Source organism: Tauraco erythrolophus, chromosome 25 (assembly GCF_009769465.1).
Source record: "Tauraco erythrolophus isolate bTauEry1 chromosome 25, bTauEry1.pri, whole genome shotgun sequence".
Classification (NCBI taxonomy): domain Eukaryota; kingdom Metazoa; phylum Chordata; class Aves; order Musophagiformes; family Musophagidae; genus Tauraco; species Tauraco erythrolophus.
Window position 1 is genome coordinate 1,842,714 of NC_141489.1, and position 14,184 is coordinate 1,856,897.

Consider the following 14,184-nt stretch of genomic DNA (forward strand, 5'->3'; position numbering starts at 1 on the left):
GGGGTGGGAACTTGGGTTGGTGTTTATTTTTTTTTTTGGTTGAGGATTCCAGTGCCAAAGTAGTTTGTTCTCAACTCAGCAGTGGTTTAAGCTTGGGAGAAGGATCTTATGCTTTTGGGTTGAGTTTTGCAGAGACAAACCCCATTCTCTGAGAGGGCTGAATCCGTGCCCTGCTCTCGTTTAGACCACCATCACCAAACAGTGGGGAGAAATACTCAAATCCTGCCGCTTTAGAGTTATTTCTCTGCAGCAGAAACCTTAATTTCGGGAAAAGTACAGAAAAGAGCCTGTTCCAGTTGGGCTCAGGGTTCCACCTGCGGGTCTCCATCCTGATGCTGGCTCTGGGCTGTGCCGGGAGGTGGGTTGGTGGAGAGGGAGGAGGAAAAAGGACTTTGCAGCACAAATGTTGCTTTATTGCACTGGGAGCTTTGTGCCTAAACCCACCTCTGCCAGCCTGTGCCAACGGCACCCCGAGGGGAGTCTCCTGGCAGCGCCAAGGGTCTGTTCCTGCCCGGGGAGCCCTGCCAGCACCTTGCAAACAGTTGCCCTATTGTCTAGCAGGGTGCAGTACGCATGTCATCGCGACTCCTCTTCCTCCCTCCTCCTCCTCCTCCTCGCCCAGGGATGCGGTGGCAGCGGCATCAAGGTCAGGCGTGTTGCTGGGTGACCTTGGCGTGTTGTCCCTGGTGGGTTTTGCCCTTCCTGTGGAACAAACAGGCGTTTTCCGTGGTTGGCAGCGGCGAGCGGAGGAGTCATAAAACGCATAATATGTGCACTTGTTCCCAGGGCTCATTCTTGAAGTATTTGCAGCGTAAAACGCGTGTGAGCCGCGGCTCCCCCAAATATTCAGCTGTCTGAGTTCTCACCGGCCGATTTCAGCCACGTGCTCCTGGGGACATTCCTGGGATTGGGGTGGAAGGCACAAAAGCCTGGATTTTTTTTTTGTTTTGTTTTGTTTTTTCCCCATTTTTTGTGATTTAGAAGTAAAATGAGGATGAGCTTTAGGGGTCACCCACCCCAAAGAGGTCCTCCTTGGCATCAATCAGGGCTTTGCAGCCACAGGGGCTGCATTTTCGACAACTCCTTATTTTTCCACCCCAGCCTGGAATTCCTTTGCGTTGCAAGCGGAGCATCTTCCTGGCTGTATCTGCTGTGGAAACGTGTTATGGGTTAAATCACCCTCCTCTTCCCAGCCCAGGGAGGCTCTGGCTGCCTGACCCCGCTACCAAGTGGGGCATGAGCTGGCGGCAGCTGGGGATGGCATGTCCCGGGGAGAGCCCTGCAGGGAGGCTGATCCCGGCAAGCAGGTGCTGGGGGCTTCCTTGAGGCCACCGAAGCCACCTGTGTCCCCTGGGGTCTTCTGTAGCCGCAGGCTCATCCTTCAGCTGGGAAAGCTGCCTTGTCCCCAAATAAAACTTTCATGACCCTTTAGGTTCCCTGGCTGCATCCAGCTGCCACCCTCCCTGTCTCCATCCCTCAGCCAAAGAGGGGGGAGCTGCGGCCAAAGCCCCGACTGATGGGGGACGGAGGGGATCGGATGGTGGGAAGGGCTGTGCCAAATTCCTAGAGACACCCAGGGATGTGGCGTGCTGCTGCCATCAAGTCCCCGGGGCAGGACCCGCTCTGCGCCTGCCCTGGCATCCCTGGGCGCAGGCAGTGGCAGGCACTGGCTGCGATTTGGGATTCTCCAGGCGTGGGCTTTGGGGGAAAGGGAGCCCTGCCCTGCGTTGCTGTGTTTGTCGGTCTCGGTGCTGGAGATGAGCTGATGCTCTCGTATGTCGGTGGCGATGCCGTCGCTGCAGAGAGGGGTCCTGGCGGTTGCGCCGTCCCCAGCCCCTTGTGTCTGTGGGTCCTGCTGCTGCCCTCTACCCCCTCTACCCCCCCGCCCTGGCGCATCCCTGGGATTTCTGAACTCGCTTCTGGATGGAGCCAGCCCTGCTCAGCTCACGGATGTCCCTTCCTGCCAGCGGGGTCAGGCCGTGTGCTTGCACGGAGCCATCGATCCGGCCGCTCCGTGGCCGTCGTCACCTGATGCCAGTCTCTGAGTCCCTTGGTCGGGGAAGCCTGGTACCCACCTGCCTCTCCATCACCTACGCCGCATCCCAGCTCACACCCCACCTGTTTTGGGGTCACTCAAAACCACGTTCTGGGTGTCAGCCCCTCCTGGGCAGGAGCATCTCAGCCTCATGATTTACTGGACCACAGTGGGAAGGGGGCTGCTCTGTGGAGAGCGGTGATGCAGAACTGGGGGCTAAGTGGGGGGTGGGCTGGCTCCTCGCTGTCACTTGTGGGCTGGAGAAGGAATGGGAAGAACCGAAGGCAGAGCCTGGGATGGGCTCCTTTGGTGCCAGGACTTTAAAAGAACATCAAAGGGAGGAAAGTGAAAGCTGGGGCGGGGGGGAAACCAGCTTGGATGTGGAGAGGAGAAAAGAGGGGGACAGGAGACATTTGTCTTAGAAACAAGTGTCTGGGGCTGTGCCGCCCACGCTGCGCTCCAGCAGCGCTCGGTGCCTCGCTTCGGGCTGCAGCCCCGCTTCCTCCGCCCGGGAAAAGGGCTGCGGGGGCTTCCCGGGAACGCCTCGTCACCTTCCCGGGGAGCCACTTCCACCGCACGGCCGAGCCGGGGGCTCGAGGCGTTTGCCGAGCCGGGATTACGGACGGGCAGCGGGATTTACTTGCGGGAGCCGAGCAAATGCCAGGCGGGTTTAGCTCCCGTCATCCTGCGGCTCCGGCACCAGCATCCCCTCGGCGTCTGCCGCGCTCCGCCGGGACCATCGTTTGCTGCCCGATGTTTTATTGCTGGTGGGAGGAGGGTGCTGGGGTGTAGTTGGGAGGGGAGAGCAGCTGCCAAGCGCCGGCTCCCAGCTCCTCCTCGCTCGCTGCTTTTTTGGGGTGTTTGCTGGTTTTCTGGCCTGTCCTCAGGAGCGTCTCTCCAGTGCTCGGCTGACTGTTGGTCCTGGGTGTTGTTGCTATTTGTGACTGTGGCAGGGATGAGAGGAGCGGCCTTAGTGTAGAAATGGGGAAACTGAGGCACAGTGGGATGAGGGGACTTGCCTGAGAGTACCCAGGGGAGATGCATCAGCACAACCTTCCGCAGCATCCTGGTTTTGGGGCTCTTCACTTTCAGCTGAAGTTTGGGGTTTTTGTTTTTGTGGGGTTTTTTTTATTTTTTTGCACTTCACACCAGCCCCTTGGAGCCTTCCCCCCCCCGCATGTGTTGGCCAGAGCCTGCCATATACAGCTGTTAAAGCACATCGTGCCTCAGATGCCAAAGAGCTGAGCCTTGTCACCTGTCACCGTGACGTCCCCATCACTAATTCTGCCAACCCCGCTGCTCTGCAGCCCGTACTGGCTCCCCTCCCTCGGTGGCTGCAGCCCTGTGACCCCCAGCGAGGGCTTGTCCCTTCATCCCCACCCCCCCCATCCCCTTTCTGCTGCTTTCTCACGCCTGGCGTTGCTTCCCATCTGCCCGCATCCCTAAAGGATGCTGTAATTTGCTTATTTTTGGAAGATGCTGTCACACAAGGCAGCGTCGCTGGAGAGCTGGGATCGAACGCAGCGGCTGCTTGGCCCTGGTGAGGAAGATGATGGTCGGGGTAGATGTCCACAGGGGATGGAGGTAACAGGGGCGGAGGCAGGACTGGCACCCTCACCCCTAAAAGTATCTCCTGCCATGCACCCCTCTGGAATCCATCCCCTGGGACTGCCTCAGGCTCAGGGGAGGCACTGGATCAGCGCTATTTCTGGACTCCCCCCCTTTCCCTGCCCGTTTGTTGGGGGTCTTGTGGCAAGGATGCTCCTGTCCCCGCCGATGCCAGGCTGGGTGTGCCTGTTCCAGGCACGGGGAAAACAACTCCAGGAACAAAATGCTGACTCCTGTGCTGGGAGGTTCATGATTCCCCTTCTCTGCCAGAGCCAAGGTCGCACCCGGAGATGGAAGATGAGGATGAGTGGGCACAGTGTGTCCTCGCACCTGGGGCTGGTCCCAGCTCCAGCTCCTGCCTCGGGCACCGGGACCTTCTGCTGCCCCATGGCGAGACTGCTTGCCCCTATGCTTTTGGGAAGAAAACGAGTGTTTTGGGGGCTGAATGCATGTGGTGGGAACAGCCTGTGGAGCCGCCTTCTTCGGGGTGGGCATCCTACTCCCCTCTGCCGGGCAGGTGCCCACCCTGCGGATGCCAACCCTGCTGCCGGTGCCCGAAGAGGGATGGAGAGGGACGGCCACTGTGTTGGGCAACCAGCAGCCATCGATATTCATGAGGCTGCAGAGGATTCAGGCTTTTAAATATTCATCAGGCGGGCGAAGGCGCAGGAAGGTGCCAGCAGGAAGGGGATAAACACAGAGAGGGGGCAACCAGGCACCCGTGTGCCCTGTGGAGCCAGCCGGGCCACGTCCGAGGGCAAAAGGGTGGGTTTTGTGCTTGGAACACAACGTGTGAGGGTTGAGGTCCTGCTTGTCACCTTCGGAGGGTCGGGTCTTTGGCCAAGAGCTTTGCAGGGCAGGATGTTGGCATCACGGAGATGCTTCTCAAGGTTCCCCATTTCACCCGTGCACGGGGTACGGAGCTCCTGCCCGGCTCCGGCTCACATCTGGCTGCTGGTAGCCGGCTGTGCACATCTGGTGGGGAAGGCCCCTTTCCTTAGTCAAGGGGTCCGGTTTGAAAAAACTAATCCGATTTTAACGCTAATCCTGTTAACATTGAGATCAGGATTAATTCTGGGTTAATCGGGATAATCCTGACAAAATGTTGAGCATTAGACGTTGGATGAATTATTGCTGCCGCGAGCGGTACGCCTTTCGTTCGGGAGTGAGATGGGTGGGGGTGGCAGAGGGGGATGGAGAAGCCAGAACCCCCTTGGAGACTGGTGCTACGTCCCTTCATGCGATGCTCACAGCACTCTGGGCCTCTCCTTTCTCCCATCTTTGCTGCTGCAGCCCCAGTTACCTCCAGTTTTCCTTCCTTTTCTTCCCAGTAGGACACCTCCTGGCTCCTCTGTCTCGGGAGGCAGGCGCTGGGCTGCTGGAGGTCCCCTCCTTGCATGGAGGCTTTGCTGAAGTCCCCAGCTCCTGGTTGGTGCCACCAGTGTGCGACGTGGCACAGGGACACGGAGGGATTCGGTTGCATCCACTGAGCCCCTGCTCTCTGGAATGGAGTGTCCGAGCTGGGACGTGTGGGAGGAGCAGGATGGGCTGTGCTGGCTGACACTGGTTTGCAAATGAAGAGCTGATGCCCGGGCTGGCGGGGAGTGATAAGGGGATGCCCAGGTGCCAGGGATGCTGCATCCCAACCAGGGCTGCTCCTCGGGAGGGATGTGCAGCCTGACTCAGGGCGAGGAGGTGTCTGCTGGGGAAGTGTCCCCTTACCTGGGCTCTGCTCCTCTTACAAAGCTGCCTGCAGCTCTGCGCTCGCTCCTGCTCTGGGAGCATCAATAATTAAGGGCGAGCGGGGTTCGTTAGGGACGGAGGAATGACTGAGCGAACGGTAGTGGGTTGTTTGCAGGGGGGGTCAGCATTACGTTGCAGCGACCAGGCTCCTGGTGCCGAGAGCTGGGCAGGATGAGCAGTCCCAAAGGAACCATCCAGGCACCAACTGGAGTTCATTTTTTTGGGGAGGCTCCGCTGTCCCCTGCCCCAGGGCGCTGGTGGCACAGCCCCTCCGGGGACTGCAGCGGTGGGTTTTCATCCCGGTGTCTCGGAAGGAGGGATGGGCAGGTGCCACTTTGTTGAGGCCTGAGCTGAGTCATCCATGACGGTTCCTTCTCGATTCCGAGCAAACAGGTGGGACCAGGTTGTCCCGGCTGAGCCTCCCCGGATGTTGTGATGGGGTCAGGCAGAGAAATGGGGAGGGGGGGACAACATTGCAGGACACTTACCTGGAAATCCAACCTCCTCTGCCTCTGTTTCTTTAACAGCTCTCGGAGCTGCTTCAAGAAAACAAAAAGTTTCAAATTTCAATTAAAATTTTCCTTGGCCGTGTTGCCAGCAGCAGAGCTGCGGGAGGGCCAGATGTTGTTTTTCTCCCAGCTTTGCTAACGGCTTTATTCACCGACGACCCTCCGGCAGCGCAGCAGCCGAGGCTCCGACCCCGCTTCCCGGCGCACCCCGAGGTTCCGCTCGCCTGGGTGGGCTCCCGGCCGGGCTGGGGTCCCCCACCCCCTCCTTTGGGCATTCAGAGCATCCCCCTGCTCCACAGGGAGAGGCTTCCCTGCTGAGCTCCCTGTTTTTCTCAAGGATGGGATGGAGGAGGCTTGGCTCTCTCTCCGAGCAGCCCGAGGAAGCAGCACTGAGCCTGGTGTTTGGGGATGGGGGTTACACCTGCGGCATCCATGGAAAGGCTTTTCCAGATGTGGGAGGGCAAAGGGACCGTGTCTGCTGTTTTTTTCCCTATCCCTTTGCTTCTGAGATCTGTTTACCCAGGGAATGATGCGGGCTGGGAGTGGTGGGCTGGGCCAGGCTCGCAGAGTTGTTCCCCTTCAGCTCTGGCTTGGAAATCTCACCTGTCCCATCCAGCGGCCGACACGCCGGTCCTGCTTCGCACCGAGTGCACTGTCGTGTCACCATCCCCCCACTGCCAGGAGGGATGGTGCCCAGTAACTCCATTGAGCCACGGTCTGGGAATTGAGTGAGCAGCAGCCCGAGGGGATGCGCAGGCAGTGGTGGGGATGCAGGCAGTGGCAGAAAGAGATGTTTTTATATATATATATATATTTTTTTATAGATAGGGAGACAGGCAGAGATGGAGAAAAGCGATGGAGAGTGAGGGTTCAAGAAGCGTCAGGCAGGAGCCCCACATGAGGGGTCCCATCACCTTCTCCCATGGCTCTTCCCAGTGTGGACTTCAAGGCATGTTGTGCTGGGAGGTGGCACAGAGCAGTGCGGCAGCTCATCCTGGTGCCCTGGCAAGAGCCCGGGCTGGTTCCCGGCACAGCTTGGTGACGGCTCAAGCATCTGTGCAGCAGCGATGCCGGAATGTCCTTCCCCACTCCCGGCATCACAGCTGGTGGCCAGTGGCATCTCCTCATCTTCAGCGTGGGGGCTGAGAGCCAGCGCCTGTCTGAGGGCTCAGCACACCCCCAGATGGGACCAGTGGTCAGATGCTGGATTAAACGATGAGAGGGAGATTATGAGGAATTAATCCAGATCAGTGTCCAACCAGGGGCTGGAGCCGGAGCTTTATGTGCTCGGTAAATAACCGCTTGCGTTGCTTTGCCCAGAGCTGGCATCACCAGCTCCGTGCCAGCTGTTTCCCAAGCTGGCCGGCGTGGATTTTAGGGGGCCCTCGCCTTTATCCCCATCATGCCGTGGCAGAGGAGATGAAAACAGACGGGAACGGGGAAGGCGGCGGCGCGGCAGAGCAACGTGCCTGCCCGGGACCTTCGCACGGCTCTGGCCCCCGTGCGAGGGTGATGCCAGGCCAGCCCCGACCCGCTCCAGAGCATCCATCCAACGGGGTGGGATGGAGCGGGAGCTGGGGGGGTCCGGGGGACCCCGCAGCAGCTGCCCAGCACAGCCCGGGCTGCTTCACCTGGTGACGGCGGGGTGCTGGCGAGAGGCTGAGCTCAGGGTCTGGCGCTGCTGGTGACAGCACAGCGAGGGCTTGTCCATCCATCCGTCCATCCATCCATCCGTCCATCCCAGCTGCGAGTCCAGGTCTGTATCGGTGCTTGTGAGCCGTGTTCTGGCTGTCCCGGCTGTTTTTTGGGAGGGGAGAGGGGCTGGCGTCTGCCAGGACAGGCTGGCAAGAGGAAAGAGGAGCCGTGGGCATATCTCAGGAGGGTGCTCAGGGACCCCCCCTTCTACTGCCCCATCTCCTTGTTGCAAATAATATTCTTACCACGGCTGAAACACCCCGAGCACCGCGGTACGGGGGTGTGTGATGTGCGGGGGGGTCCGGCTGCTTCCCCCCGGATCGAGTCCGACACGGCACTCGGAGCCCGCCGCAGGTAGGGGCGAGGAGCTGGGGGGGCTCGGCCGTCCCCACTGTGGCAGACCCCCCGCTCCGTCCCCGAGGGTCCCTTTGCTGCGTCTCAGGGAGTCAGTGGAAATACTAACGAGCTCCGGTGGCTTTGGGTTTGGCGTGGGAACAGCCACAGCGTGCCCTGCTCCGGCCTGGGGCAGCATCCTCTCTGCACACATTTTTTTCTTGGATTTTGGTGTTTTTTCCTCCTATCTTCTTTTCAGTGCCCTGTGGGAGGCCTGGAGCTGCTTCTCTGCCCAACTCCGCTCTCTCCAAATTCCTTCTGCCACCTACCCCTGCTCCCTCTGCTCTTCTCCTAAACTCTCCCCAGCAGCCATCTCAGCTCACCATCGCTTGGCCCTACTCCAGTGGGATAACTCCGGAGGGACAGTCCCGCTCCTCACCCACGTCCCCCCAAACGTCACTGGCACCCTGGCTCCTTCCCTCCCTCCCTCCAGCCCTGAGCCTTCAGCCTGCGGAGCTGGGAAGGGGGATGGCGGAGCGGGGAGAGGGGAGCAGAGAAAGGGAGGGAAGGATGGGGACAAAAGGAAGGGAGGGGAGAGAAGGAGGAGGGAAGCATCCTTATCTAGCCAGGCAGATATAATGAAGCTGACGGTAAAGGGATTGTTGGGAGTTTTAGGAGCTAAAAGAGTCGCATAATTGCATCTTTTTTTAGCTCTGGGGAGATAAAAGACAAAAGCCCCCAAGTCTTCCCCCCCATTCCCCATCCTGCTGCTTTTATATAAGCCTCGCAGGGGGTGTGGAGGGGCTGGGGATGCTCCTGTCCTCCCGGCGTGGGGGGGGGGGGGGCGGTTCCTGCTGCCGTCCCCAGGAGGGGCCTGGGGGGAGCCGGGTGATGTGCGAGTGGGTTTTCATGGGGAAAACCACCGAAATAGCACCCCCGGGGCGCTGGCAGGGCGGAGCGGCTTTGCTGGTGCTTCGGCACCGGCGACGTTTCCTCTGCTCTGGCACGCAGGAGGCTCCCAGGGGCTTTAGATCGCTCCCTGGCAGTGGGCAGGTCCCCAGATCGGCTGTGGTCGCCCTGACCTCGGTGCCCATCACTGCAGCTCTGCCCTCCCAAAAGCGATGCTCAGTGCCTTTCCTGCCCACAGCACCAGCTGGGGCCGGCGCCCCCGAACAGCTGCCCGGTGCCCTTGGGTGCCTTTTGGTTTTGTGTTTGGGCAGCCGCATCCCTTTGCCTTCCCTTCACATTCTCCCCGTGAACCCGCCACTTCCCGCGCTCCCCGCCGCAGCGTGGGGCGGGCACCGGGACCCCGGGCTCGGAGGAGATGCTGCTGCTGCTCGCCCTGAGCCAGGGACTGAGCCAGCCCTGCCTCAATGGCTCCTGGCACACTCTGCCGTGGCGGAAACCAACCCGGCGCCGGATTAACCCTGTGCCGTGACGCTGGTTCAGCAAGAAATGGGTCATCTCCCAGCGTGGCATCGCTGCGGCGCGGGGACGGCGAGCGGGAGAGCTGCATCCCCTCCCCTCCGGCCCCTCGCTGCCACCGCGGGTGGGTTCCAGATGCTGCGGGGAAAGATCTGGGTGCCCATGGGGGATGGGGGGCTCTTCTCAAGCTGCAGGAGACGGAGCCCTTTGAGTGGGGGTCTGGACTGGGGCAAAACTCCTTTGCTGCCAGGCTGGGGGTCCAGGGTGGGTTTCGGTCACTTCCTTGCAGAGTGCTGCTGCAGCAGCTGGGATTTATCCTGCACTCCCAGAGCCCTCCCCAGCTGGGAGCTGCGGGGGGTGGGATCCTGGGTGGCCGTGGCTGGTGGCCCTGGGAGCTGGGTGGGTGCCAGCGTCGATCCTTGCCACGGGCTGGCCGCGGGGCTTTGGTACGCAGCAGGCGGGGGGGCGGTGCTCGGTGGAGTGATGTGTTCCCCCGGGGACATCTATCTGGTGGATGCAGACACTGGCACAGACTGGTCCAGGTACTGCTCATCCCAAGGTGGCACCCAGCAAGGCAGGACTAGGTCCCCCCCGCAAAGCATCTCCAGTGAAGCGGGGATCCGGGGACCCATTTTAGACTCGGTGGTGATGGATGAAGCTGCATGAAAGCATCAGGTCCCAGCACGCTCCGGGTGTGCTGTGGCCTCGGTGGCTGTGATCAGGTTCCACCTACTCCGGGATGGCTGTGAATGGGGCTGGGGGGCAGCGGGGCTGCCGGGGGGCTGCCAGGCCATGTTGGCACCAGGTGGTGGTGGGGTGGGAGGCAGGATGTGTGGGGGCTGAGTCGTGGGTAACGTATTACCTTAGAGCAGGATAAGTCATTAGGGAGGCAGAGCAATAAAAACCAATTCCCGTGGACTCGACTCGTTAATGCTCCACTGGAGGCCAAGGACGGGGCAGCCACCGCGCTCCCCCCTCGCCGGGCACCTTGGCACCCTGCTGCCACAGCGGCTGCAAGGCTCTGGTGAGTCCCGTGTCTGCACCCCCCAGTGAAGCCAGTGTGGCCGAAATGGCCATAGGCAAGAAACAGCAGAGACCCCCCCGTAGCACTTGGGGTCCCCCCCCTTGCACTGCAGGGTCTGTCCTTTCCAGCTCGCCAGCGTCCCGCCTGGGTCCAGGGCAGGTGGGTGCCCAGCGCCCGGCAGCGGAGGGTCCTGCACCCACGGAGGTGCCATGCAGGAGGAGGGGTGTGAGTCCCACCATGGTGCCAGCGAGGGCTTTGTGGGGGGCTGGGAGAGCGCGTTGTGCTGAGCGTCAGGCCAGAACGGTCCCTTCTGGGCTAAAAATCCATTAATTTCCATCTTGCCCTTTTTTTTTTCTTCTTTTTTGTTTTTTTTTTTTTGCTGATCCATAATTAGCTCCGGCCGATGGGCTTCGTTACTTGAGGTCAGCTGCAGCCCTGGGGCACAGGCAGGAGGGGTCTGCAGCCCCCCGCTCGCTACCCCCCTCCCACAGCCATCCGCAGGCTGTAGGGACTGTGGGGTGTTGGGGTGTTGTGCTGTAGGGCTATAGGGACCACAGTGCCTTGGGGTGTTGCGCTATAGGAACCGTGATGCATTGGGATGTTTTGCTATAGGGACAGTGATGTGTTGGAGTGTTGTGCTATAGGGTGTTGGGCTGTAGGGACCATGGTGCATTGGGGTGTTGCTATAGGGACTGTGATGCACTGGGGTGTTGTGCTATAGGAGCTGTGGGGACTGTGATGTGTTGGGGTGTTGTGCTATAGGATGTTGTTCTGTAGGGTGTTGTGTAATAGGGGCTGTGGGGGCTGTGATGCACTGGGGTGCTGTGCTATAGGAGCTGTGGGGACTGTGATGTGTTGGGGTGTTGTGCTATAGGATGTTGTTCTGTAGGGTGTTGTGCTATAGGGGCTGCTGAGACCGTGATACACTGGGGTGCTGTGCTATAGGGTGCTGTGCTATAGGGGCTGCGGGGACGGCGGTGCGTTGAGGGATGCGCCGAGGCAGACGCACCGCACCAGCCCTTAGCAACAGGGATGCTACGTGGCAACGCGGCCTCTGCTGTCCTGGCGCGCCCCAGGGAGGGGGTGGCAGCGGCAGCCCCCGCCCTCGGCTACAGCAATCTTCTCCTTCCGATTATTTTCTCCAGACAAAACACGCCCTGGGGAGGGGGGGCTGAGCCAGTGCCCCTCAAGGTTTCCTGGGGCTGTACAAGGGCGGGAGCCCCAAAACCCACCTCCTACACTCCAAAAACCTGCATGCCGTGATGGGGAAGAGGAGATGGGGGTCTCTCCATCGCCTCCCGCTCACTGCAGCCCCTTTTCCCCCTGGATGGGACTGGGGGAGCGCTGGCCCAGCCCGCTCCAGCCCCGTGTTCCATGTGGGATGTGGGACCCGCAGCATCCGCGCTGCCGACGCGCTTTGTGTAACACACCGCCGCCACGGAGCAGCCGATTTTCCAGCAATTAGCTGCAGCGAGAACATCGCAAGTCCTAGAAAACCCCGCCCCACAGGATTAATTAAATCTTCCAATTAGTGCGTAATTTAAATGATGATGATGGCTGTTATCATTTCCTATTGATTTTTTTTTTCTTTTCGGTCTTAAAATAGAGCTGTTGTCCCTTCCAGGCCGCCTTTTCCACACCCCAGGAGCTGTTTGTTCTCTCGGTTTGATTCGCCAACGTTAAACATGTCTCTGGAAAATCAAGCCGTGCGTTTCGGGGTACCCACAGGCAGCAGCTGCGCCAGTGCCAGTGCCCAGGGGACCCGGCCACGCGTCCGGAGGTGTTTGTGCAGAAAACCTGTGTCTGTATCCTGAACTTTCCTGCTGTGGATCTACTCTTGGCCGTGTGAAATTGGACTCCTGGCATATTAAATTTTTACTGCTATAAACCCAAAGCCATTACTTTCCCCCAGCTCAGGCAGCCATAAACCTTACCGCTGCTTTGCTTCCAGAATAAGCCGGGCATTTATGTTTCCCGGGAGCTGGTTCATTGGCGTAATGGATGTGTAACCTCCTGTAATTGCTAAGGTTATTCCGGCGCTTGCATGCGAGCCCGGGCGCTCTCACCAGCACTGGTTTTATTTCGAGTGAGTTGCTGGGAGGGAGGAACGTAAAGGGCAGTGGGAGCTCTGCGCGGCGGCGTGCCGCCAGCCCGGAGCGGGAAACGTCAGCGGAGGGTTGCAGGAGATGAGGGGACAGGTGATGGTCCTACATGCTTAGAGCAGGAGATGGGGGAGGCAGCGAGCTGGCACCGCGTCGCTGTGCTGGCACGGCCGGGGATGTGGGGCCGAGCATCCCTGGATGCGGCTCAGCCTCGCTGGAGCCCCTCTGTCCCGGCACCAGCCTTCGGAGCGCACGCCGGAGCAGGATGCCACTGGGCCAGGGGAGTGGAGTGGGGCTGGGGTCCCCGTGGCTCCCCTCCGACCTCTGCCCTCTCCCCTTCCAGACCAGGAGCTCCCGGCACTCCCAGGGCTCCCAGCCCGGCTTGGCCGATCAAGCCAAACTCTCCTTCGCCTCGGCCGAATCCCTGGAAACCATGTCGGAAGCGGAGCTGCCCTTGGGGTTCAACAGGATGAACCGGTTCCGGCAGAGCTTGCCCTTGTCCCGCTCCACCAGCCAGACGAAGCTGCGCTCGCCAGGTACCCCCAGGGCTCTGCCTCCCCCCATGGCTCTGCCTCCCCCCCTGGAACGGGCACCATGTACCAGCCTGGCCACTGCTGGACACCTCCACCCGCCTCTGCAGGCGGATGCCAGCACGTGCCCGGTGTGGGATTGGTGTATATCTGCCCAAACAACCCCAGGAGGAGCCGGGGGCATTGCCCACTGTGCAGGTGGCTGAGGGGGATGAGCTGCCTTCAGCCTCGCTGCTCCAGGGGAGGCTGGGCGGCCAGAGGTCCCTGAGCCCGGGGGCCGGGGGTGCGCAGAGATGCCCAGGCAGCCTTGGCACATCTTCGGTGTCACGGGGAGAAGGGGTGCGGGCACGCCTCACCCCTCTCTGCTCCCTCTGCTTCCAGGGGTCCTTTTCCTGCAGTTCGGGGATGAGACGAGACGCGTCCACATCACCCATGAGATCAGCAGCATGGACACCCTGCACGCCCTCATCGTCCACATGTTCCCGCAGAAGCTCACCATGGGGATGCTGAAGTCTCCCAACACGGCCATCCTCATCAAGGACGAGTCGCGCAACGTCTTCTACGAACTGGAGGATGTCCGGTGAGGGGCAGGGGGGGCTCAGAAATCCGCCACAGATTGATTTTTCCTTTCTTTAAGGGCATCACGAGCGAGGGAATTAGTGGGATGGAAGCAGAAGGGTGGATGCGGGCGCAGTGCCATGCCTGGGTCTTGCCGGGCACTCGGGATGCTCACGGCTCTGCCTCTCCTTTCAGCGATATCCAGGACAGAAGCATCATTAAAATCTACCGGAAAGAGCCGCTCTACGCCTCGTTCCCAGCCTCGCACATCACCAACGGCGACCTGAGGGTAAGCAGGGGACGGGGTGTGGGGGCACCGGGGGGGTGCTGGGAGGGAAAGTGATGGAGATGGGGACTGGTAATCGCGTCTGGTGGTGGAAAGAGTGATGACCATGATACGTCTTGCCTGGTTCCGGCGTTGTTAAGTGTTACTTTAAGAGAAATGAATGTTTGGGGCCTGGCAGCAGGGTAGTGAACATGATAATTGGGGGGATTCATCAGAATAAATCATCCCGCTCCTGGATGGGAAGGAGGGAGCTGCCGTTTGCCGAGGCCGGGTGAAGACGGAGCTGCGGATCTTGGTGCTCGGAGGGGCGCAGGCAGGGAGGGTCCCAACTGGGCA

At 60.4% G+C, this 14,184-nt stretch overlaps 1 protein-coding gene across 1 annotated transcript in view; it reads left to right on the forward strand.

The window, feature by feature from the left end:
• SRCIN1 (SRC kinase signaling inhibitor 1) overlaps positions 1-14,184 on the forward strand; it is a 40,859-nt gene that overhangs the window by 12,934 nt on the left and 13,741 nt on the right. The window contains 3 exon segments of the mRNA XM_086626315.1: positions 12,818-13,010; positions 13,386-13,584; positions 13,758-13,851. Coding sequence (XP_086482441.1) covers positions 12,818-13,010; positions 13,386-13,584; positions 13,758-13,851 — 486 coding nt within the window.